Source organism: Larus michahellis, chromosome 1 (assembly GCF_964199755.1).
Source record: "Larus michahellis chromosome 1, bLarMic1.1, whole genome shotgun sequence".
NCBI lineage: Eukaryota > Metazoa > Chordata > Aves > Charadriiformes > Laridae > Larus > Larus michahellis.
In genome coordinates this window covers 86,497,876-86,523,390 of record NC_133896.1, presented here as the reverse complement: position 1 = coordinate 86,523,390, position 25,515 = coordinate 86,497,876, and the positions used below count along the sequence as shown (strand labels likewise).

The window sequence follows — 25,515 nt, the reverse complement described above, 5'->3', positions numbered from 1 at the left end:
AATAACCCTTCTTTTGAGCGTATAGGTCTGGCTTTAATAAACTTCAAATTTGCTCTTTGTTCTTTTAAACAGGAAGGATCTGATATCGAGAAAGGTTGAGCACTCCGAATTTCAGCTAAAATCAATGGCATGTGTTCAACACCTTGGAAAACCAACTCCTAAATCAATGTCAATTAATTCTGAAGTCAAGCTGGTTGAGTTGAGGAGAATGGAAAAACTCAGGGGATTCTTAACCGGGCATATGGAAACTCTTAAGTTCAATTACAGGTGATAGCCACCTCGCTGTCACGTCCAGAAGGCTGGCTGAAAAATCGGGTCAAGTGGTGTGTGTCTCTGCTTCTCACTAGCCCCCACCCCTAACGTGGAAATTTTTAAAACAAGTTTAACCAAAAATCCAACTTTCTGCTAAAATAAGAAGCAGGGGGGCACATAATTTGACAATTTGTAATAGTAATTCCCAAGTGCGAGGCACTTAATACCAAAAGTAAACAGCAATGATGGAATTTCCACTTAACGGCTGTCCACTTAATGGAAAAAAAATGTTTAATGGTTGGCACTATGTCATGTTCTTGCACTGAAAACATTTAAGGCTAAGGGGCGGATGGGCTAGAGATCCAGGAGTCCTCTCTCCCAGAGCCGCTCCTCTGCAGATGGGGTTGAGATGTGTTTGTGAACGGGGAGTTTCTGTTTGCTCATTGTCAAACCTGCCCTAATAACTTCCGCCAGCTTCAGCCCACGTCTGCACGCCGGTTTCCTCCTCGCTACTCATGCACTCATGGACACACACGCCTACCCATGCAGGAGCAGTGGTCGGCATCCCGGGCACCTAACCAAGCTTTCTGGGGTGTCTCAAGGGCTGCACGAAGCTCCGGAGGCAGTTGCTGGCTATTCCCACATTAAAATGTGTTTCTTCAAGGTGCCTTCTTCTGAGTAGCATTGCTTGGTTTAGTCCTTAAATTTCCTCACTCTTCATTAAATTTATTGTCGCATTAGATAGATCACTGAAACAAGCTGTTGGCAATGAGGAGTTGTGAGGGAGCGTGGAGAGATTTGTTTATATTCATCAGACAAATTCTGCAGCATTTTCCGTTTCTTGCTTGGATAATCCATGATCTTCCTCCTGAGTCTCTGGCATCTCTGGAGCCTGGCATATCAGCAGATACCTGGCAGCTGGTGATATCAAACCCATCCATCACCCGTCCTAAAATGATGGAAGGAGTGGAAAACATTCCTCCTTTCTCTGGCACCAGGGCAGCACTTGTCAGTCTCCATCCATTTCATTACAGGTTTCCGAAGCCAACCCCAAGCATGGAGTAGCTGCCCTGTCAACTCTCAAGCTGCCAGATATTTTCCATCTTCAGCACTGCTGTAGCGTGATGTCTTCTTCAGCTCTCCCAGCGGCAGCACCAAACTGCCAGTGGCAGGTGTCATCTGAAGGGCTGGAGCTGCCGGGGCGGCTCGGGCAGCCTTTCCCCGGGCACCTCTCCCAGAAACATCATGTTCGCCAAGGCATGAACCTGGTCAGCAGCAACGGCCGGTGGGATAAAGGATAGAGAAAAAGGGAAAGGAAGGAGGTAGGAGTGAGCACGTACTTACGCACCCGACATAGGGGCACATCGCTGCTCCTTTCGCTTGTGCTGCCTGGTGAAGGCTGGCTTTTCAGGCCAAGGGATCTGTTGGCTAGAAGAGCAATTGAAGCAACTGGTTTTGTATCATTGTTCTGGCCAATTTTTTTAACCATACCAAAAGCTGCATCATATGGAAGTAGAAATCAGGAAGGTTTATCAGTTTAACTGCATAGAGGGAGAGCTGCACGGGCAAATTCCGCCAAGTTCAAACGCAGCTTATGTTCACGAGAATGTGATTTTACCAGTATAGTTTTGGCTAAAAGAAGCTATACAAGCAGAGTAACACTTACTCTGATTGATAGAACTGTGACTGGGCTCTTACTGATAGGGGAAGATGGTTTAAGCAAGCCAAGACTTCGCTCAGAGTCGCAGGGCTGGTTAGGCCTGTGATTTCAGGGCAGAACTGCCAACTCTTCCAACCCAGGGACGTTGCCTCCCAAGCTCTTGTGTCATGGCAGTCCTGAACTTTTCCTGGCCAGCTTGTGTAGTTTTACAGCTTCCAGGAGGCGGGGAAATGTGGCTCAGTTCCCAAGAGGGAAAGCTGCACAGAAGTCTGTGGTTTCACAGCCGCTGGCGTGTTCTTTTGGGCTTTGTGTGTGAGATGACGTCTGGCCGATGACGGGTCTGCAAGCGTGGCGCTAGCACCTTAGGGGTGGACTGCCTCTCCCTCTCCCTTCCTTTTCAGCAACGGAGCAAGTCTGAAGGCAGCAGCCCCTGCACGTGGTGGCTGCAGCAGTATTTTTGTTTGGGGTCTGTAATGGTCTGAGACCTGCTCCTCACCTGTGGGCTGGAAGCTGGCTGTGCACAGGCAACATCTTTGGCATACAAAGACTCACTGGCTACAGTATCTCTGGATACACCTCGACAGGACAGTGACTGTTATGGCCTGTCCTGTGCATGATGCCCAGATAATGAGGCTGTCTCATGCACTCCTATTCACATAGACATGAAGGAACAAGTGTCCTGGGTCCCTCTGGACTCAAACCTGGTGGGAGGCGGGTAACTATGACCCTGTGGTCCTCTGCAACCTCAGGGCTCATTCTGTTCAGTCCCATTTCTGGAATAAAACTACTAAAGAAATGAACAGCTGTTGGGTTTCATCTTGCAACGCAACAATAAAAATTATGTTGCAAAGTTAACCTGGCCTGCTTACCCTAGACCTGATTTTAGTGTCAGAGGTAATTAAATGGCAAAGAAAAACTAAGCATACAGTGATTTTTCAGGGAGAAACAACCTGCTCAGAACATGAACCACACAGAAGATATTGGTCTTGTCTCCTTTTCAAGGTCCTTTCTCCTCCCAGTTCATGGGAATTTTTGCTAATGGCTTTAATGAGAAATATCAGATCCTTATTTAATGGGGATTTCTGAATTTGTGAAATACATACTGGAAGTGTTCCTGCAGTCAGTAAAGGTTCTTACAACCATACTTTGTGTAATAGAGGAGGAGGAAGTAAGTTTTCTACCATACATGCAGGAATATTTCTCAACAAAGGAGTTTCCCCGGCCGCATTGCCAGCATGAGAGTTTCTTCAGAGCGCGTCAGCTTGGGAGTCCACCACACGTGTGCTTCTGCTCCCTGCTGACGGGACAGGGAGATACCTAAGAGTGTTTAATACACCCTGTAGTACTTGCTGCTCTTGTTCTATTAACTTCCATTACTGCAGCACCTTCAGGCCCCAGGCATGAACAGGAACCCAGCTGTGCCACATTTGCTCTGAAAGAAGAAGAAAAAGATAATCCTTCTCTGAGGAGGCTGGGGCTGAGGATCTCTCTTTCAAATATACAGCAGGGAGCTTGAGATTTTGAAACAGAAATATGTGGAGGGACAGCCGACACCTGCACCCTGTCTTCTATTGCCTAGTTTAACACCTGCGATCAAAGTGTCCATGAGGCTTTTAGGATGACTTGAGTGTTGAATGCCTGCTGGTAGTCTGGACTTGAGGATGCTTGGCCATGTCCTGGCTGCTACATCAGCATGGTCCAGAGAGACCCTGGTCTGGAGCTGGTTCTGTGCAAGAAATGACTGAGTAGGATGAGACTCTTCAGTACGGAAAAGAACTAACTGAGAGAATACACGATAGAGGGTTACAAACCCAAGACTGGCACAGAGAGAGCGGGTGGGAATCAACTATTCACCATCCACTGACTTTGTCGGAGCTAATTGAGAAGAAAATAGAGAATAGGAAGAAAGTGCTTGAAATCCTCAACTGAAAAGAGGTCAAATCCTTGATTCTCAGGCAAAACTCTCCTGAAATCCACTCCAGATGGGGCCTGAGCAAGCAACCAGGGTGGGGCTGCTTGTCCCGTCTTTGGCACTTTGTGACTAGGCCAGTTCTGGACCTGCTGCAGATTTACTGAATGGCACTGCTTTTTGGGAGCTACCCTGTGAAGGGTGTTAGCTCTTAGCAGCAACTAGAAGCTGGAAGACCAGGCCGGGAGACCTCTCTGTAGCTTCCCTGCTTCCTACACTCTATTCTCAAGCAGCCGCCAATGGTTACGGTCAACAAGAGGATACTGGGATGGATGGGCCACTGGTCTGAACCCTGCAGGACTCTCCTGTAGATGTCATAAGAAGAGAAAATGGAAACCTTACCGGCTGAGGGGTGCAGCAGCCTGGGCTGGACCTTTAACGGCTCCAGCTCATGGGAGAACATTGATCCAGCAGAGTGAGGGGAATTCACCAACCGGATGCTAGTGGTGACCTCATTCTGTGGACAAATAGTTATCTGTGTTTTCTGAGGGTGTGTTCTACACACAGACTCAACTAACTGCACAGACTCAGACAAATGCAGAAAAAAAAAAAAAGGGCTGTCTGTTTCAGGAAGTGTAGACGGTTTGGGGTGCATTTATGCATTTATACGTGGTGGTCACAATACAATGGGTTTCCTTTCTCTTTCTCCCTTGTTCAGCTGGGATGTAGGGCTGGCCCAGCTGCCCTGCCAGCCCAACACCTCCCACCACCCTCCCCTGCCCTGCAGCCTCCCACCCTGTGCCAGTGGAGCTGAAGGTCAGCCTCTGCAGGGCCAGCGTGTGGGTGCCCACATCCCCCATGCACACACAGGCCAGTGCCCGTTTCTCACCGTCATGGGGCGCAGGGGGCGCAGAGGAGCCCCTGCCCTCTCCCCCCTGTTCCCCAGACAGCACAGCTGGTGCCATTCCCCTTCCCACCAGGAGCAAAGCCCCGGCCGGTCCCATTGGGTTGTCTTCTCGGTGTGATGGCAGAGAAATAGCAGCAGGAGCCGGCTCCACCTGCAGCCACAGCTCCCTGCCAGCTTGTATCCTCTGGGATGCCCAATAGGGACTGTCATGATTTCAGCTGGGATGGAGTTAACTTTCTTGCTAGCAGCTGCTGTGGGAGCAAGGGGAGGAGTTCATTGCAATATTAAACCCTATAACCCGTCCCAAAGGGACCAGGGGTGGAGATTGTATCAGATAAACCTTTAAATTTTTGTAATCCATGATTTTTGTTGCATGTTATAGGAATTGCTATAGCAGGAACCACCTGAACCAATGGAGGACAAGCCTTACAAGAAGCAGTGCAAGTGAGCAGCAGTGGCCTGACCTGAGCACTGTGCAACACCACACACAATCTCTCCTGCCCTGAAAGACTGCTATGACAGATGGACCTCAAAGTCATGGACTAAACGATCTCAGTGGACGTTTGGGGGACATTTATGGGTATTTTACAGACATTTCACAGGGGTGGTCCATAGACTAAGTGAATGATATCTGTGTATTACATCAAAGGATGGGAAGCGGGGGGGTGGTTAATGATGATGTATTGCATAGTGTGGGACCTGGGCATGATGGAATAAGGGGTGGAGAATGTCATAGTTCCAGCTGGGATGGAGTTAAGTTTCTTGCTAGCAGCTGGTGTGGGGCTATGTTTTGGATTTGGGATGGAGTGCTGTTGATAGCGCACTGATGGTTTTGGTTGTTGCTGAGCACTCAAGGCCTTTTCTGCTCCTCATGCTGCCCTGCTAGTGAGTAGGCTGGGAGTGGACAAAAAGTTGGGAGGAGACACAGCTGGGACAGCTGACCCCAACTGACCAAAGGAATATTCCATGCCATATGATGTCATGATCAGTATATAAAGCTAGGGGAAGAAGAAGGAAGGGGAGGACATTAGGAGTGGTGGCATTTTTCTTCCAAGTAAACATTGCACATGATGGACTCCTGCTTTCCTAGAGATGGCTGAACACCTGCCTGCCGATGGGAAGCAGTGAATTAATTCCTTGTGAATGTGAATTCATTCACATTCATATTCACTCAGTGAATGAATTCCATGCTTTGCCTGCATGCGCGGCTTTTGCTCTACCTATTAAACTGTCTTTATCTCAACCCACGAGTTTTTTCTCAGTTCTCTTCTGATTCTCTCCCCCAGGGAGGGAGGGAGTGAGTGGCTGCGTGGTCCTAGTTGCTGGCTGGGGTTAAACCATGACAGGGACCTATTCAAACATGCACCCGTGGAGGATGCCACCAGGCGAGCGTGTGACTACAGAGCTTGTTTTCCTGCTCCTGTTTGGGAAAAACCACTATTTGCAGCAGGTGCCACAGCTGTACCTCAGAAGAACCAACTCGGGCCAGGAGACACACTGAATTTAACAGGTGAGGACTCCCTGGGTGCCTGGTACAGCTGTGACCCCTTTTGATCAACAGGTCTTCTCCCAGGCCGTGCCCACCCCTGGCTTCTGGGTGGGTGTACCCGGACAGGTGTAGAAGCAACTCGAGAGGAGGCGGGGAGGGCAAGACCAAGGGAAGGACTTTTCCCAGGCAGTTTGGACCACGAGACCTCTGGAGAGGTGCAATGCTGAAGATGCAAAAGCGTTCAGCGCTGGCCTGAGGCTGACCCTACCGGGGCAGCGGGAATTTGACCGCTGATGTCAGTGGGCTCAGAGTTATGCCAGCATTGCCCACGCATGGACATCTTACCCGTGGGGTCTGAGCGAGTGGGAAAACCCCAGTGCAACAGTATTCACAGGGATATAACGAAAGGAAGTATAGATGGCTTTGGGTGGATTTATACATGGTGGCCAATGGATGGGGATTATAAAAAGCAGTGTTTTTCCTCTCCCTTTTTCCCTACATACTGATAGTGTAAGAGCTGTTCTATTTTGTAAAGAAGTTATGCTGGTGATTCAGGGAGAGCAGTTCCACAAAGCAGAAGGTAACTGAAATAAAATGGACCGGACACATCAAAATCAATGCATTTAATAAAATAAAACATCTTCTTTTCTTCCCTAAAAGTTGTGTTAAAAACATGTATATATACATTGGTTCAAAACCCAGAGAAAGCTCCTTGTTCAGGGGGTACATCGTAATTTTTCAAAGCAATGAAGCCAACTAGACAAATGTATTTGGGGGATTAGACTGAATAGGCCAGGCAAGCTTTTTTTCCTTTGCTTCTCTGTTAAAAGCATCATAGATGGAGTCTTTGGTGACAGTTTTGGCCGGAGCTGGGATTTCTGCAATCCCAACGTGATTTTTTTTGGCTATCCTGGAACTGGTGGTGATGGTGTATGCGTTGCTTCTGTAGCATTTCATGGCGGACATGCAACACGTTTCTTTCATCCCTCTTCTGAAGTTTGCATTGTACACAGAGTAGAGGGTTGGCTTAGAGGCTGAAGAACTGAAAGAGATCCAGGTGATGGCCAGGAAAACCAAGGAGCTCTTTCTGTAGTCTGTTTCCTGCGGGTGCCACAGTTGTACCACGTAAAAAGGGAGCCAGGACAGGAGAAACACGGAGTTTAACATTAAGAACATCTTGATGGTTTTCACCTTTGTTCTTGGGACGATGTTCATTGTCCTCCTGACAGTCATGCCATCGGTGCCTATTCTCCAAATGTACTTGATGACTTTCTGATAGAAGAGGATAATGAGCATGGAGGGGATCAAAAACACCACCAAGAGGTGGATGATACTGTAGACGGCTCCTTCCCAAGAACTGGGGAGAAAAAAGTTGCAGTGGTCGTCGCTGTTGGAGCCATAGAAGAAGAAAGCCGGTGATGCAAAGACAGCGTCAAACAGCCAAGAGGCCAGAATCATTTTCTTGGCTTTCTCCCTGGACACTTTGAAGCTCAAGGGGTAGACGATAGTGTAGAATCGATCCACGCATATCGAGAGGAGCACGTAGATCTGGACTCCGGGGGTGAGGTACTGTACGTACCTTACCAGCTTGCACATCACGTTCCCCAGCGCCCACCTGCCCCAGATAAACTGGAGCAGCACGAAGGGCACACTTGCAACACTGATGAGAAGGTCTGCACAAGCCATGGAGACAACAAAATAGTTGGTGGTGGATTGTGTCCTCCTGCTCCTGTGGATCACTAAGCAAACGAGGGAGTTTCCAAAGACGGAAACCAGCCACAACACTCCCAAAACCATGCTGGCTGCTGCAATTTCCCCTGGCCTCAGCTCATACTGCAAGACAGTGTGGTTCCTGCTTGTGCTGGGTCCTATGGGTGACTCCGCCATCTCGCAGCCAGCAGGAGGGATGGAGGTTTTGGGGTAGCTCTTGTTCTGCTGCGGAAGCAATAAGGTAGGGAGAACAGAAGGACCGCTGCTGTTATCCATGCTGTGGGGAAACATGGCCAACTCTTCTGCTCAGGCTGCATCAAGAGAGAAGAGAAAATGTTGTATTTAACAAGTATGTGGGAAAAACCTACCTTAACTGGTGAAAGCTAATTTTAAGTAGTATACGTACTACCTAAAGTAGTAGATTTCAGAGAAATGGTCAGAAATCTCTGGTGAGATTATCTGGTGGAGCAGAGGCCATGAAGTTTCATGCAGATTCTTATGAATGGCCTGAGTATTTTAGGACAGGCACTCCTGTCCTCCGAAAGACAAATGTCCCTTTCACAGATAGAGACTGAGGTGCAGTTTCACCAGTGCTGCTGACCTGCAAACTGAGTGAGTGGAATATGCCCCACTGATCCCAGAAATGAGCTGTACTTCTGGAGTGCGTGGAAGTTGCAAAAAACCCACACCAACAGTGTCCCTGCTGCCTTGACTTGACATAAATCCATCAAGCAGATAGACAAAGGAGCTGTTTCTTATACCGAGAGGTGGAATGGGAAGTAATATTTCTCACAATCTTCATTGATAAGGATGCTAGCAGCCAAACCCTGCTCCCATCCAATCATTAGTACCATTGGTGTTAATATCCCCAATATCCCTGAATCTTTTTGTTTCTGGATGTAACTTTGGAAGGTAAGTGAGGTCTGAGTTTGAAGGCAAGGGAAAGCTCAGCGCGGTGGAAGGACTGGCAGCAAGCTGGGTGGGCGCTCTTCACCATGAATCCTCCTCAGCCCTTCCACAGTGAGGAGATTTTCATCAAGCGTTGGACACTGTGTAACTTAAAGTGTCTCTCCTGAACATCAACACTATCCCCGCACATCCTCACCTCGTTAGTTACCTGCCCCATCAAGGGTAACCTTTCCTGCTGTCACCCTGAGAAGAAGGTGGCATGACAACCTTCCCCGAAACCTGCAGAAGAGTTTTTTATCAGCGGCAGAGTTTTGATTCAAAAGTAAAACTCTAGGGGAGGAGGTAAATGTTCTCATGCAGCTGAGGTGTGGGGGGAGCCTTGTGATTTCCAGCAGTGGAGCCTCAGGTTGTGTTGGCTGAACTGTCACAAGATGCGATGCTATTCCAATTCCCAACACCACTCCTAATGCTAGCACAATCAATAATCGGTCTTCTTTTTAGACAGTATTTTTCACATGCCTGGCTGCTAGCATGACCTCTGTGTTTCTGAGCTAGCACTGAAATACGGCTTCTGGGATCCAACTGTAGCTGGTCCTTTTATGGTAGGTATGGTACACGCCATGGTATGTGATAGCTATAACCGCCTGTTTTAAGGAGGTGTGAGACAAGAATGGATATATTGCTAGACAGAGTTTCCAGTCTTGGTTTTAGCCAGATGATTGGGTTGGTCCTAGCCTATCCCAGGGATAAAATAGAAAAATACTTAATGCTAGTGGCTTTGTGTAGACAAGCACCTGGCTGGGGGCTGATGCTCCAGAAAGTGTATTTTCAGTCACGTTGTTGACATTCAAAGCCTCTTACTCATTAGGAATAGAAAGACTGTTTCTGTGGGTATATAGCGTGCATGCTTAACTCTGGAGTCTTGATACTGTGTGAGATAAATCAGGAAGATCAGAAGATCAAAAAGTTCATCCCAGAAGCCAAATGGACAAGCTCAAAAAGCAACCACCATCCTCCTCTGCTTTCCAAGTGATAACAGCTTCCCAGCTTTGCTCTCTGAGGGTTTTTTTTTGGTCAGTGTTTTGCTGATGCTTTTTGCTCTGCCTACTCTAGTGCTGCATCTATCACCAAATACTTTCTTCTTATCTGCCTACTCAGAGCAGAGCCTGAAAGCGCAAAGCCTCTGGATGAATTTGGGATCTTACTCCTTGCGCTGTTTTGCATGTGATCTTCAATAACACAATGCAAAAAAGTAGCCATAGGCAGAACAGGAAAAGATGTATTAATTGCTTGATGTGGTTAGAGATTTTTTTTTTTCCTGTAGTGTTTTAGACCCCGTTTTCGTTTGCTCTGCTTAATATAACATTGCGTGTTTCACGTGAACGGGCTCGATGTGCGATCAGCTGCGCTGCGCAGCACAGCCACAAATTTAGCGTGCTTGAATGTGCAAAGTGTGCTTGAGAGCAGCGCGGCAGAGCTGCATGGAGGCAGCCAGCCCACGTAGCCGCAGCCAGGCTGCCGCAGGACCCCGCTGCGCCTCTCCCCCGTGCCTCGCACCCTGCCCAGCCACCAGCTCCTCATCATCGGAAAGTGGGTCAACGCGTGAATCACCGGTGCTGCTCCCAAAGCAGCTGGCCCTTTTTAGCAGCTTTTCGGGTGCAGGTAGCGTCTGAGAGATGAAAATGCGACTCAGGTTAAGCTGGACTCGTAGCTGAAGCGGTTTGAGGCTAATAACAACGGGGTTTGTTTCAGTGTGGGGGGGGTTAAACAAGGAATTATGGATGGCACCTTCTTGTCAAAATAACACTCGGGGACATCAGTAGTGAGACCCAGAAGTGGGTGTCGTGGTGGTTGAGTTGCCAACCACCTGCAAGGGGCACCATCTGCAGATGATGCATTGCCCCTCATCCCTTCTTCTGGTGGAGGGCTGTGGGTGCTGCCCAGCCTGGCCTTCACTTTCCCCTCATCCGTAGTTGCCTTCCCTCATCTTTTTCTCAGTAGATTTGCCTGGCAGATGATGCCTGGTTTCTCAAACAGCTCCTGCTTGCCTTTTCTCACCCTCTGTCAGGTGGATCTGCTCCCCTGGAGACATTCTGCCATCCTCAGCTGGCTGCAGGGTAATTGGGCTGCTGTCTTTGGCAGACTGTCAGGATGCATTGACAGTATAACCCGCTAATTACATGTTAGAATTATCTGTAATAGAATAATACATGTGGAGCCTATTAACCAGATAGAAAAGAACATTATGGACTAATTTTCTTCCTTAATTTCCCTTCTTGCCATGCAGAAGTATGTGCCATTTAAAAATAGCCAGCTGCACAAGAATAACTAGATGAAATTTCTTGACCGATATTGAAGAGTAGTGGAAGTCAGGTACAAGAATGAAATGACCTTCCTAAGCTGTTATAATATGCAGACTCGCTAACACGGTTCTCATGATATTTCTCCTGGTGAGCCAAATTGGCTGTCCGTGTCTGTTCAGACCTGAGACATTTAGTTATGCAGGTGGGCAAACCCAAAAATAGTTACAGGGTCGTAGCACTCAAAGAGTACTTCCTTTTCTGTTGCATTTTGCTCAAAAGTCGGCCTGACCACCGTTTACAGGAGAACTCGGGTTACCTGCAAACATGAGACCCACCAGGGAACAGTGCGTAACACCCTCAGGAGGCGCGCATGGAAAGCCAACCAGTGGGTGCCGACAGAGGAAGGAGAATGGCAAGAGGTGTATCCGCCCGTCTCGTGTTGGGCCTCTGCTACCAGAGGGAGAAAAACCTGAATGGCAGAAGCCTTCCCGTGTGCCAACCTTCACCGGACACCATGTGCTTGTGTTGAGAGATAAGAGTATTTTGTTTCGCGTCTCCAGTGGTGGTGGTTTCCTCGCTGTGAGTAAAACAGAAGAGGCACCCAACACAGGCACAAATAATACTATATTTTGTGATTCTTTCTTCCTTGTAACAAAGGGCACACTGCCCACAAGGTCCAGGCGAAAATATAAGTGCAATAATAGGGACTTCAACTACCCCGAGCATAGGATTGCTCTGGTTGAATAGCAATTGCTTGTTTTATTTTTTAAGAAAGTAAATGCTTGCTGATTAAACAATGTACTTGGAGATAATTTTTCCTTCTAATGGATGAGAAGCTGATTTTATTTTATGTTAAAGGATCTCTAGTCAACCCTATTTTTCGTATGTGGCACTGAGATCAGAATCATGCCTTGATTTAGCATGACGAACCTTAGTGTCTATGGCCCAGCGTTTCTTTTTCTTCTGCGGGCAAGTCTGTTTTTTATAGCGGAGTCTTAAACTTCTGCATTATGACTAATGCTCCTGATGGCAACACGAGCATGAAAAGCTCAGTGTATGCACTGCTCTGTATGGGTTTAAAATGCAAATAACTAGAGATTCGGTATCTTGCTACATTATGTATCTCCAATTCCCACGCTCCCGTTCGCTGCACCATTCATTGAAATATGGTTTAAGTGTTACTGAACTTGCAAAACTTGCAACTTGCAAATATCAGATCCATAAGAAAATAACGATGACCTCTTTAGTCTCCCTCTGCCTTGCAGGTCAATAAGCAGGTATTAGAAACACAAAAAGTAAAAATATAGCCAATATGTGAGGCCTAATTACATTTTTATTTAACAGAAATGCTTTTGTTTGATTTTAAACAACCTATATAGGTTATTTAAATCTATATAATGCTCATCTGAGTGAAAGGACCCTTTCTAGTAATTGTGAGTCTGCATGGATGCAGCAGCATCAAAAATTTCACTTTTTCTTTTGATCACTGTAGAGTGGGAATTCTTTTGAAACTGGTGTAAGGACTTCCTGTATTTCTGTTTAAAACCCTAAATCTTTTGCATTTGCATAAGAAAAAAAAAAGATATGACTCATAACCATCAAAGAGGATTCTCCTGGTGCAGCAGTTCCCGTTTTATGAACTTAATTTGCAGCTTGAAGGCCCAAACACTCCATTTTCAGGGTTATCCCTTTGCGTTGATAGCAGAGGAACCATATTCTTGCTAACTCTCCGAAACGGTTCTGTTACTTAGAGATGGAAATATTTGAGACACAAGAACTTCATAAAATCACTGCCACATCTACTTTGCTGTTGAATAAAGCCCATATAGCACAGTTACTATGTGTTTGCATGTTTACTGCCCTGTCTAGAAATGTAGCATCCATGGCAATTTGGAAGAGTAAAACCTAGTAAGATTTGCAAGGGAATGCAATAAATGGCTTTTTAAATGTTTAATCAAAAGAATAAACTTTTTTTTTTCCAACAACAGTTTTTTAGGATTAAAAAGGTAGCTAAAGAAACAGATCATTGTACATTACTTAACCTGGCACTAGCAGAGGGGCTTTTTTATTCAACGTATTTTACCTCTCTGTATTGTAACTGTGAAACAGCAAGCAATCTTTGGCCCAGACAATTATTTCAAAAGCATTAAGCTAGTCATTTACTCCATAAACTTCTCTCTCTGAAGAATATCTCGGGAATAGCTGCCAGACTGGAAAAGAAATGATTCATCTAACTGAGTTTAATCAACATTAGAAGTGGGAGTAAATTGAATCAGAATGGGGGGGCTTTTGTCTGGGTGTAAGATGCTAGAAAGTGACATTCATCCCTGCCTAAATTCAAATTAATTGCCCTGTGCATGCATTGTTGCAATGTAATAATCCTTTTATAGAAGAGCACAGAGTCTTTTAACCTCTATCTGTTTTCTTGCAGCGTGGAGATGGCTGTGTGCATATTGAGGCCATTTAGTACTTCTGCTTCCAGTGGAGGAATGTGGATACACATGCTTTTGTAAGCACACGGATTCCCTGCCAGTTCTATTCTCTGGTCTAGTGCTCATAAAAATGCTCAGCTATTCGCCCTATTCCTCTTACGAAGGCTTTTCTATTCTCCGGGCAGCTCTTCGGAGCGAAGCCTGAAAATCTCTTGAGGTGAAGTGTGTTCTTCCTCACTCTCTGCATTCCAGTGCATGGGGATAGAAAACATCTGCCCCTCTTTCATCAGGGGAATAAAATGTTTTGAATGCAATAAAACTTTTGAGATCCATACCCATATCTCCTACTCTGCTGCCTGCTGCCTGGCTCTACCCAGTTGGTGGAGATTCCTGTTCTGCAGCACGGGTAGCTAAAGACGACACGATGAGAAGTGTGGATAGCCTGTTTCGTGGATGAAGCTTTCAGTGCCGATGTCGTCTCAGCCCAACTTATGGTCAAAGCTTCTGAACTGAAACGATGATGTAAGTCGATATATGTTATTGCATCTTTTATCAGCATCTGAGAGCCTAGCCTGTATTGCAGGGCAAGGTCATGGGAGCAAGAAATATGGACGGAATCAAATAAAGGAAGGAAATGTTCTTTATTTCCAGCACATCTAAAGAATATATGTTACACTTGGTTATTGCATGAACGTGAACCTAAACAAGATATTTCTGCTGTGTGCTTGAGGAAAGTACAGGCAACTAGACAATCTTTGCCATCAACCTTTCTTGGCTCTTCTTGTTCTTTCTTGACTGTTCGAACAAGGTATTAAAGCTGAGAACAAAGATATAATACTGAAATACTTGTTGGAATTGGGGGCAATTTATATTTCTTGTACTCGTTGCCTGAGGAAGAATCCTTTTTCAGCTTTATCCCTTTAACTGAGCTCAGTAAGTTGTGAGCTGTACAGCAACTAACTAGGCCAAGAGCAGGGTCCATCTATTGCTTCTGGATCTATCAGCTCACATCTGGAGTAACTGCTCTGATGGCAGACCTGTGACACTAGGTCTGAGGCCTGGCCTGGGGCAAATCCATGGGGCATGATTTTGATGAACGTTCAGGGTTCAAAAACATGCCTAAGTCACAAGTTACTGCATATTGGCTGAGTCTTCTTAAGAGACAGTGCCATCTCTTGAAGCTCCTTGTGGTGTTAAAGGTTCTGGGAGTAATGACTTTTTCCTGCATTTGAAGTCAATGAATTTTTCTCATGTATTTACGGTGGGTTAAGGCTGACATGCAGGCAGTTACTGTAGCTCTATTAACCTAAGGTGAATTGCTAAGACATAGTAATCTATTCATGCACATTGTTCTAAGAGTACGTTTATTCTTTGCTGACAGTGGGAAGGAAACCTTACAGTACCCACTTATACCCAGCATCATGCTCTGGTTCAGGGACAGACAGCGGTAAATTACCAGATTTGTGCTCTTCTGCCACCCAGATAGACACCCTCACCCTATCCGCATCTGCAGAGTGAGGGAACAGGTCTAACTCTCTTCAACCAAGGCTATGCTAAAGCCCATGTGGAGTTTGCAACCCTCAGATCTGCAGCGAGGATGACCTTTCTGGAGAGATAGGCAGGGTTACCTACAGTGAGAATTTAATCCTCCAGTGTCTTGTGGAGTAGGGTCATCTGTACAGCCCAGGGAGGACAGAGACTTCCTTTCACAGACCTGGGCTGTGCCAAATGTTGGGTTTGCCACGAACTTTTGGCAGCCTGATTCTTCCATCTGTCTCCCCTGCTCTTGCCCCTGGCCTGGTCTGTGCAGTCATTGGAGACACAAATAGCATGGTGCTCTGGCTACTACCTCACGAGCATAATGAGTGCAACACGCTGTTTACAAACAGGTACACAGTGATTATGAGTCTCCTCTTACAGATGTCTCAGAGCTTTATTTTGCCCTCCTATGGCTGTGACTAGTAGGGAAAACTCCAGATTAGCACTGCTGTAAAAATGACGGCAGAACCCAGACCTGTGTGCAGTGTGACTGTGGGGGAATGAAAAAGGGGGAGCAGGGAAAAGAGGGGCCAACCTCATTTACAACTGTGCTGTCAAAATAGCACCTACTGTTCCACCTACTGGAGTTGTCCAAGAAGAGTGTGGAGAAGGTGGAAATATACCTTTACAGGCTGTTTGCCTTCCTTAATGGGGATCGAATCTGTCCTTGGACATGGCTAGGCTGGACCCTTTCCTGATTCAGAGGTAAAAAAAAAAAAAGATGCTCTCTCCCACACACTTACATTCATTTTTGGCAACACCAAGCATTGCCCACAACACACCACGCTCTTCTGCTTGATGTGAGGAACGCAGTGCTTACCGGGGCTGCTTTGTCATGGTGGGTGTTGACAGCTAAGCCGTGGTGAATCTCACGCTTGTCTGATTTCTCTGCCCATGTCTTGGAAATTCTCACCCTTTCCCCGCTGAGCGTCCTCTCCCCCACATGGAGAATGTGCCAGCAGCTTCAGTGAGCACCCCGGCAGCTTAGCTCACCTCTCACTAGCAGTGGACACAAGTTCTCCTCCTAGGAAAACCTTAGAGTGTTTTTAGTTCCTTCTATACGAAAAGGTCATATGGAAATGAATTCTTGACATTAAATCTCATGAGAGCTGCTTTCTCAGTATGCAAGAAGTTAATGTGCTAACAGGATTTTTACACTTGTACAAACATTGGTGCTGTGAGAGTCCCTGTCATATGGCTCTTGACCCTTTTCAGTAACGTGTACCTAGTGCTCGCATGACACAAGTCACCTGTGCCAGACACAGTGACAGAGAGTCGGGGGGCACTGGTGGCTGATAATCATGATAGGGATAGAGTTGCCAGAGATTCGAAGATGCTTCCAGGAGGACTTATCTGATAGCAATAAGAGAAGGAGACCTGAATGAGCACAGGAGAATGTTCCCTTGGGCATCTGTCAGAGGATATGGCCATTAGTGACAGCATTTCATAGTCTTCCTATACTAACTTTTCTGGAGAAGCCAGGATGGCTGAAGGCCATGCAAAGCCCATAGTTAGATTGGAAATGCCTGATGCAGAGATGATTGTTGGAAGGGATGTCTTGGCCGAGCTAGGCTCAGGGAGGACAAAAGCAGACTAGAGGAAGCCACTGAGGCAAGAAGCTGGCCTGCCGATAACTGCTGAACTGGAGATGTCTTCTTGGGCTAGATGCCAGCTGCAAGAACTGTGTTGGCTGCCTGTCAGAAGGAACATCTAGGGAATCATGGAAGCTGCTGGAATGGAGAAATCCCAAACACCCAAGCGTCATGTTTTGGTGCTGGAAGAACTGTGTTTGTCCTGGGGAGGGCAAGCAGATTTTACTTGAGGATGTTAGGGGGTTCTTCTGCATTGTCTGATTGCTATTGCTCTCTAAATTGTTAAACACCTGAGGGAGAACGCCTGGTGGGGCTGCAAAGGAAAATGCAGATGGAGATCATATGGTGTGACCCAGATGAGGGAATTGCACTGCACAGCTTTGCAAACAGAGGCTTCACAGAAGAACTGCGGGGGAGTAAGAGTCTGCAAGCTCTTACTTTAAGCTAAGGAGCAGAGCTTCCTAAATGTGTCTAAGGTATAGAAATTCCTCCTCTTAGTGACTCATCTGAGACCAGGATTTTAAAAATAAACTCATAAATCAAGCTTCCAAAATCCATGTTTAGACACTCAAGCTTTTAAGGATGCCTTTGGGTTGGCATCCAATTTTTCTGCAAATCAAGCCACTTGTTTGAGTGATTAACAGTGGCTTTAACAACAAATCTTCAAGAACCACATTTGAAAATCTTTGCCAGAAAGAATTGGCTATGAATCCTGCCTCGTACACACAAATGGCCTTTTGAAAGTAGAAAGCAGTTTTACTTCTCCATTACTCTGTGGAGCCAACATACTGTTTGACATGCTGGAAGCCAGCTGGATAAATGAAAAATATTGCTATGCATTCTTAGAGAGTATGTGCCCGAATTAGCAAAAATAGAATAGCGTTCTTGCCTCTGCTGACTACAGATAAGCAAAGATTACTGTGTCTGTGGTATTTCCCTAAGTAGCTGCATCCAGGCACCCACACAGAAAAAGGGGGACAACGCTTTCAGAAAGGATGATTTCAAATTAATGACTGAAAAATACAAAAGCAGCTGTTTTAGTGCAATAACACAAGGAAAGAGGAAGCTGTTTGAATGTATCTAGAAAAAAAAAACCACAACAACAACCCAACAACGAACGGGCAGATTGGTCTGCTCCATCTCAGTAGAAGTGATTTTCTGCTTTTATCAAAGTGATCATGTCAGGGGATTGCTTTAAGACAAATAAGTGACATAATTTAAAAATAATGAATATAGATATACAGAATGTAGATTTCTGCAGAAAATATACATTGTTACTCTGCAGTAATTCTACACACCTCTCTGCTTTCAGCAGAATCAGCTTAAAATTCAAGCCCCTCAGAGCATTTGCTCCTGAGGAATGAGTCTTCCTTGCTAAAACCCAAGGATTTTAAATGCACATAAGTAAATGCGCAGAAGATAAATTACTGGAAAAGATCATCTTGCTTGTCTCTGCAAAGAAAACCATCCCTTTAGCCACAGCACTGTTCAGCACAGCACCTATCCATCCACGTACCTGCTCCAAAGCATAATCCCAGAAGCGCCGGTCTTGTCCTTTCTCTGTTTGTAATCCCAAGTGAAGGCACCCCTGGGAAGGTGCCAATCATACTGGAAACCACGGAGTGTAGTCACATCTGCAGCTGCCTCTGCCCGGATATTTGTAAATCTGGTTGAGGGGGAGGCATGGGGTATTCCACCCCTCTTCCTTGACGGAGGGAAAAAATGACGTTTCGCAGGGCCGGCTGCTGCCACCAGTCTCTCTCTGTGTCATGTGGGATGCGGATCATGTGGCTGTCCCTCCCCAGCAATCGGCCGCCCCGGGCCCTCCTTTCCTGCCCCACATCCCCCCCCCACCCCCGGGTCCCTCCTCCCCGCTCCCTGCGGGGTGCCCGTCCCCCACTCCCCTCCCCGTCGGGGCTCCGCGGCGCGGGGACCGTCAGCACCACGGACAGCGGCGCCCCGGAGCCCCGACGGGGCGGGCACCGGGCTGCCCAGCGCGCGCCCCCCCAAAAAAAATCCCTCCCGCCCCGACGGGCTTCCCCCCCTCTCACCCCCCCTTCCCGGCCAGCAGCAAGGCCCCGGGGGGCAGGTGAGGGCAGCCCCGGGGGCAGTGCCTCCCCCTCGGCCTGCTGCGGGGTTTGGCTGCCGGCGCTGACGTCCCGGTTGCTATGGCGAGGCGCGGCTGCTACAGAGGATGCTTTTCTTCCAGGATGGTCGCCATGGGACCCTGCCAATTGAAAGAAACGGAGCGAATGAATAAGGAGAAGAAGGTGGAGGGAATATTTAATTAGCTTCCTCTGGGAATTTGTGTTCTTTTTGTCTTTTGATTCCCATGTAGATACTGAAACTCAAGAGAAAAAAAAAAGAGTAATCGGAGTGTCTGGTCTCTCCATTTAGCATTGGATAGCTTTATTTATTTATTTATTTTGTGGGGAATGGCACTGACACCAATTCCTTAGCTTCTCAACCACATACACTGTATTAAGCCAGTCAGAGTAGTACCAACCCTCCCCAAACCTCAGTGAGCAGTGTCTCACAAACATTTGTCCCACAGAAGTACAATGGCTCCATAAATTATATTACACTGCCAGTTTAAGGAAGGAATGTATCATTTTAGTCCTGACAAACTTTCCGCGTGTAAGCTAACCAAGGACATTGTTCGGCTCGTGGATTTCTGCTCCTTCAGGATTTGTCATTAGGTGCACGGGCAAGATGAACCGACAAAGGCTGACTCAAAGGCTGGATGTTTTCCCATTAAACAATGGAGAAACCCAAGTATATTTTTATAATTTTGTATTAGATGCCTTTAGGGTTATGGAGGAAAATTGCAGTTGCTCATTGAAAGCTACTTTAAAGCAAGAGAGTTTCTTTCAGAGCAATTATTGCAGTATCGTTTGATTTCCTATATGTTATATTTTTAAGCTACATTGCACACAGTCAAACAATGAGCAATGAGAATCAAATCAGAAATACAGAATAGCTGCTATAAAAAAATGGTTTGCATAGACTAGGACTGTTTTGTCTAGTTAAAAATGGGGAAGGTGTGGGCAGATTTTGTAGAGTGAATGATATGGAGAGTGTGAATGGGGACTGTTTGTTCGTCTTCCAATAGAAGAACTTGGAAGGGGGCATCAGATGAAGGAACCTGGTTCAGAACATGCAGAAGGGGTTGTTTCCACAAAGTGTGGGTGTAGCTCTATGGGACTCCTTGCCAAAGGACATTGTGGATGCAGAATTTCATGTGAATTTGAGGGGAGATTAAGCAAATGTTTGGGAAGTGCTAAACAGATCTAAACCGTCCTAAACCAATAAACCACATTGCTTTCAGAAAATCACCTGAGCTCACAACAGTTAGAGGCTGGGAGAACTCTTGGACAAAGTGTTGTGCTGGGGTTCAGTGAAATTTATCTTCATAACCAAGACAATAACTTTATAAAGATTGGGGTGGGAGTATGATTTTCCAAGTTCATCTGCAATATATGCTTGCCCAGGTACAGGACGGCAATGGTAATGGCAGCTTGACCGTACACCAGCTTCATTTCCAGGTATTTCACACTGAGTATTTCAAACTTTGCTGATTTTTCCCAGCAAGTTTCCTTTTTTTTTTTTCCTGTTTTCCTCCCTGTGATTATCTGTGTCAGAGAAAGGTATTCTTACTTTTCAACTTCTTTCAAACTTGGTTTCACTGAGGGTGAGGGAGGGTGAAGGAAGGTTACCTGACACCTGTGTTGATGGAGCATTGCACAGGGACATGGAAACTGCTGGAATGACTCACACAATCATTCTTTTAGTTTAGGGATGCAGCCTTTGGCAGTGGTAAATGCACAATATTTTGGAAGAAGGCAAAAAACCTGACAGTTGTTTTGGGAGTTCACTTTCTCTTTCTTGCCTCATAGACATAAGGATCAAGGCTCGAAATACGTAGTGATAGTAGTTTCTCATGAGGTTAGCTTGCACTATCTACTCTAGTGGCTGCTGAATTAATCAAGCCTTCATAAAATCCAGGTACATTGTTTCAGTATTGATAAACTGGAAGAGGGGTGAGGATGTACATTCAGTGCTTCCAGAGAGCCCAAAACATCACTTGTTCGTATTATTTGGAGACTTGTTTCTCTGACAAGTATTTTCTTGAGTCTGTCCTGAGTGACCCAGGTTATCCCAAATCGGATGTCAATGGTTGCCAGAGCCACAGCTGCTGTTGATTATTTTGGAACTGCTTTCGCAGAGCAAAGTAATTTTCACTCAGCATTGATCTGTTTTGAATTGTGCATTTGTTTGACCAGAGCTGGAAGTAAATCTCAGGTTCGTTTTTTGGCACCTGCCACATTCCTGGTATTAAAGAATCTTTTATTCCTGTCAATGAATCCAGCGACAAACCTGGACAGAGACGTCAGGTCCCCCAGCTGACACCTGACTGGGGACAAAAAGGCACTCTGTGCATTCAGTGCCAGAAAGTTTGTTTGGGGTGGGGGGAGGGGGGCCAGGAAAATAAATCACACAAAGAGATATGAGGTAATAGGTGCAAATCAAAATACATGACAACTTGACACGTTGTGCCTTCTGTGTGTTGGGACTATTATGCCTGAGGCACTCCACGCGGTGCGTACAGACTCTGTGTTTGCAGTGTCAGGCGGTGGGGAAGCAGTTGTGATTTACGCGTGGGCCCAAGCTCTGATCCACCCTGAGCCTTCCCATTTTGTTCAGCAGGACCAAGCTCTGAAGCTTGATACAGAAGGGTCACTAGCCCTGGGGGGCTGAAGGCAGCACTGGGGTCACACAAGAAATAGTCTGTCTTAAAATTCCTGCCTCAGTTGATGCCACAGACGTGTAGTTTGGGATACATCCCTGGGCCCAATTCGGCTCAGGAGCACTGGAGTAAATACAGGGTGACTCCAATGAAGCCACGTGGCAAAGCTCAACCTGTTACCGCTTAAACTTGTGTCCACTGGCTGTCCTAGGGCTGAACTTGGCTCAGGGATTTGAAAACTCGGCCCAGTGCGTGAATGGCTCTGTGTTCTCTAACAACACTGCATTTCAGCCTGGTTTTGTTTCAGGGTTGGACAGGTGACTTGGTGTACCTCAGACAGGATCCCTCAGGACTTCCAGGGCTGGTGTGAATTGTGCCCCTAAATGGTAGCCCATCAAGGGCTGGGGTTTTTTTGGTTTCATTTGTTGTTTTCACCTGTTTAAATCCCAACAGTGGTTCAGAGAATAGTGAGAAAAGTCCCACAGCTGAGCTAAAGCCACAGCTCTGCTTAGGTGGGCTCAGACCCCTGTAAGGCCCCTGAGCGCATGAAAAGAAAGTGAAATTAATTCTGGGATACCAAGCTCTGGGGACATCTTATCTCTGCTTGGTGTAGGAAATAGTAAGTTGCCCAGGCAGGAGAAACATGACTCACTCTTATTTGTGTTCAGGAAGGTGGGGAATGTCTAGGTTTCTGTTTAATTAAAGCCTAATATGAACCAGTTTTCTTTGTCTCCTCCCCAAGCATTGCATGCAAAGCAGCATTCACTGTTCCTTGAAGTTAATATACCGTATTATGCATTCTAATAGCTGACATTTCATGTGACCTACATGCACAGAGTGCAGCTGGGATGAGTCAGATTTCTGTCTGTGTCTGGTGCATCTCCTACATTCTTAAATTAATGCATATATTTGAAATGGGGGGAGGACTGGTGCTGGAGCATTCATTCAGAAGCAGCAGTAAGATCTGCACCTGCTTTAAAGAGGAACCTATTTCCCTGGAGACTGATCCTGTGCCTCTTACTCCGACAGTTCCCAATCACGCGGTGAAGTCAAAGTCAGGTCAGCAGGATCAAGACAGGCAGGATTTCTGGCAATGCCAGTCAAGGGATCCTTAAACAAGGGGGAGCACTGTAAAGGATGCTATGGCAAGCACAGGAAGCCTGGATAATCCAGTGAGAAAGAAAACGGAGTCACTATTTATTATTTTAATCTGATACACACTCCTGAATTTGAACTTCTTTTTTTTTTCCCCAAGACTGAATGGGGTATCTTTTTTGGATTGTTTGGGTACCCACCTTCTACTTAGCAGAGCATAAAGAGAAGTTTTACTTTCCTGCTGCAGGACAATCTTTTTTTTTCTTTGAATTAGTGAAAAATAGGTGACAGAAATGACCTACTGTAGATACGGTGGGCCAAAGAACCAGAGCTCAGTTTGGGGTCCTTTTGTGGACCAGAACTGGTGATGTCAGCTCGCCTTAAACCAAACCAAATGAAACAAAACCAAACAACCCCCACCGAACCACAAATCTACGAATTTCTTTAATCTGCCCATCTTCAGGTAAGAAGAGTGGGCTACTGCAGGCTTCCAAGGCTCTTTTTAGAAGAACTATCCTCATTTAAACTTTAACATGCTTATCAATAGGCAGGATTGGTTTCCCACAGAGTTAAACTGGCTTTATAGCAGCATCGCTCTGCTGGGCTGCAGGACTGTGAACTGGCTATACAACAACACTATAAAACGTAATACTCCTCCTGAGAGCAAGCCTAATTTTACAGGGATGTGCTGGGGGTTGAGAAGGAGGTGGTCTTTAGCTGCTGTGGTACCTGCCCTGGCTGCACACCCCCTTAGTCACGTCAGGGTCGTGTCCAACCCTAAATATGTGCTAAGGATTGGCACAGCAGCACTGGGGTCTCCCAGGAGGACAGGTATTTAAACAGTCTTACTACAGAACTGTCTCTTACAATGCACAGACCCACAAAAGTATCCTGCCACATCCTGCTAAACTGTAGGCCTTAGTCCTCAGCACCTTTCATCCCGCTAAGGTTTTCGCATGCGCTTTTACCCAGGGTGCCGAAAATGAACTAGGCATTCAGGAGACCCGGCCTTAAGGGCAGGCAATGAAGGTAATTAGTCCCTTCAGCGCTGAAGTGTCTCCTGAAAGTGGGATGGTAGCTTTGCTTCCAACATAAGCTTGCAATGTTGAAGAGAGTGATACTTAAATATATTTCCAAAATCGGGGCCAAATTCTGATGAGCTCTGTCTTACGCTTGGGGAAACGGGAGAAAAAGGAAGTGAAATACTAGATGTTGATAGGACTGTGAATTGAGCCCTTATCAACCTGGTCAGCATAGAAAGCATGCTTCTGACTTGGCGTAGGCAAGTATAGAAATTTTTACTTTTTTTAATAATTACTAACATGGGCTTCTTGAGTTTCCCCAGGAAGAAAATCTAAACTGGAAAGAGTCCTCATTAAAACACTCCCATAAGCATTTTTACATGATCACATTTAATGCATTGGCTATTTTCAGGTATTTGTTGTAAAATCCTTGCCTTGTTATAGTCAGTGGCTTGTCTCTGCTTTGGTGAAGGAGGGCCAGGGACTTCCCTACACAGCTTGAACCCACATGAGGCCCCAGTGACCTTCTCATCTTACATACTTCTTTCTCATGCTTCCTTTTTAAACATGTAGACACTTGCCTGTTCTATGATGGAGTTCGTTCAACGAGTCTGGCATATGGCTTAGGAGTTCTGTATGCTCTAATTATCCTTGTTCACACCCCTCTGGTCAAGCCTGGCTGACAACGACGGCTGGAAAATCAGGTCCATCTGTTCCCTCCAAAAGATACAATCAAACGGCTTTAGCGAGGAAAATACACCCAAGAAGTCCTATAGGCAGGCTTGCTTTCAGCCCGATGGCAGTCTCATTAAAATCAATAAAAAGACTCCCACTGACTTCAGTAGGGAAATCATTTCCTACTCTGCAATTGTCTGCTGGAGTTATGCGAAGGAAGCAAGGTCAGGCTTTATCTTAAAGTTACTTATATTACAGGGTTAATAACTGATGACTCAATTCTTACAGAGCCCAAAAGGTCAAAGGGTTGCTTACAACAACTGATAAAACATCCTTGACCGATGTTCTCACAGCACCCATGATAAATGCCGCTGATAGGCGTATCACGCTTATCCATCAGTCTTTTATGAACTACTTATAAACGCCGTATCGTTATAAATCTCGACTCGCAAAACAAGTAACTCCTGTGTCAGAAAGCTGTGCACAAAGTTTGGAAACTCAAGTCACTTTTGACATCTGCAGAACACTTGGTTGGTGGATTGAATGTTACTTCAGTTGTGAACTATATTTCTGGGAGAATATGAGATAAGAAGCCTTCTGGCTGGAGCATAATCTGTTGTTAGAAAGCCAACTTCTCTTCCAGCTTAGCTTTAGCAGTCTACCAAAAAAAAAAAAAAAAAAAAAAAAAAGGGAACTGATTTCAAACAAAAATATAACAGATGACAGACCAGCCCTGAGAACAGACACCAGGTTTTGCCACATATTGGCTGTTGTTTCCCCTCCCCTCTGAGTTTGCTCTTAAAAATGAGTGCGAGGTTCTTATGTATGTCTCTCATAAAAATAGCCATCATCTGTCACTCACTAGGGACACCAGATTTTCTTACTTGAACAGATATGGTAATTTCTTTCCCCCCACTGTGCAATAAACTCTGAGGTTATTTGTGAAGCACTCTAGCCCTTAGCTTGAATCCTATCTCACTGGGAAGAGCCTAAATGGAGTCACCTCTTTGAAGTGTCGGCAGTGGCGCTGCTGGGTTCAGGCCCTTTGTCTTCCCTGGGGGAAGCAGCGGCTGCATACCAAATCCCAGTGTCAAAGGGAGAATGGGGATGCTGCTGATGCAGGATGCTGGGGGTGACCGTGAGGACACCGGCTCTGACTCTGTGCCCAGCTTGGGGGCAGTGAGGCTTTGGGAAGTGGTGATGACACCTTCTGCTCACAGATCACACGAGATGGATTTGGTGGGGAGGCACTTGTGTCAGGATGTAAATTCCTC

The 25,515-nt window shown here is 46.1% G+C and overlaps 1 protein-coding gene across 1 annotated transcript; it reads right to left on the bottom strand.

The window, feature by feature from the left end:
- Positions 1–6,821: 6,821 nt before the first annotated feature.
- On the bottom strand, positions 6,822–18,507 carry LOC141744260 (putative G-protein coupled receptor 19). Its single transcript, XM_074589801.1, has 2 exons — positions 18,219–18,507; positions 6,822–8,238 (listed from the first exon to the last, which is right to left on the bottom strand). The coding sequence occupies exon 2, from the start codon at positions 8,216–8,218 to the stop codon at positions 6,974–6,976; it is 1,245 nt and encodes a 414-aa protein (XP_074445902.1). The 5' UTR covers positions 8,219–8,238; positions 18,219–18,507; the 3' UTR covers positions 6,822–6,973.
- Positions 18,508–25,515: the final 7,008 nt, after the last annotated feature.

Coding starts and splice junctions, on each gene's coding strand:
- LOC141744260 (XM_074589801.1), bottom strand. CDS start 8,218: ATGTTTCCCCACAGCATGGATAACAGCAGCGGTCCTTCTGTTCTCCCT.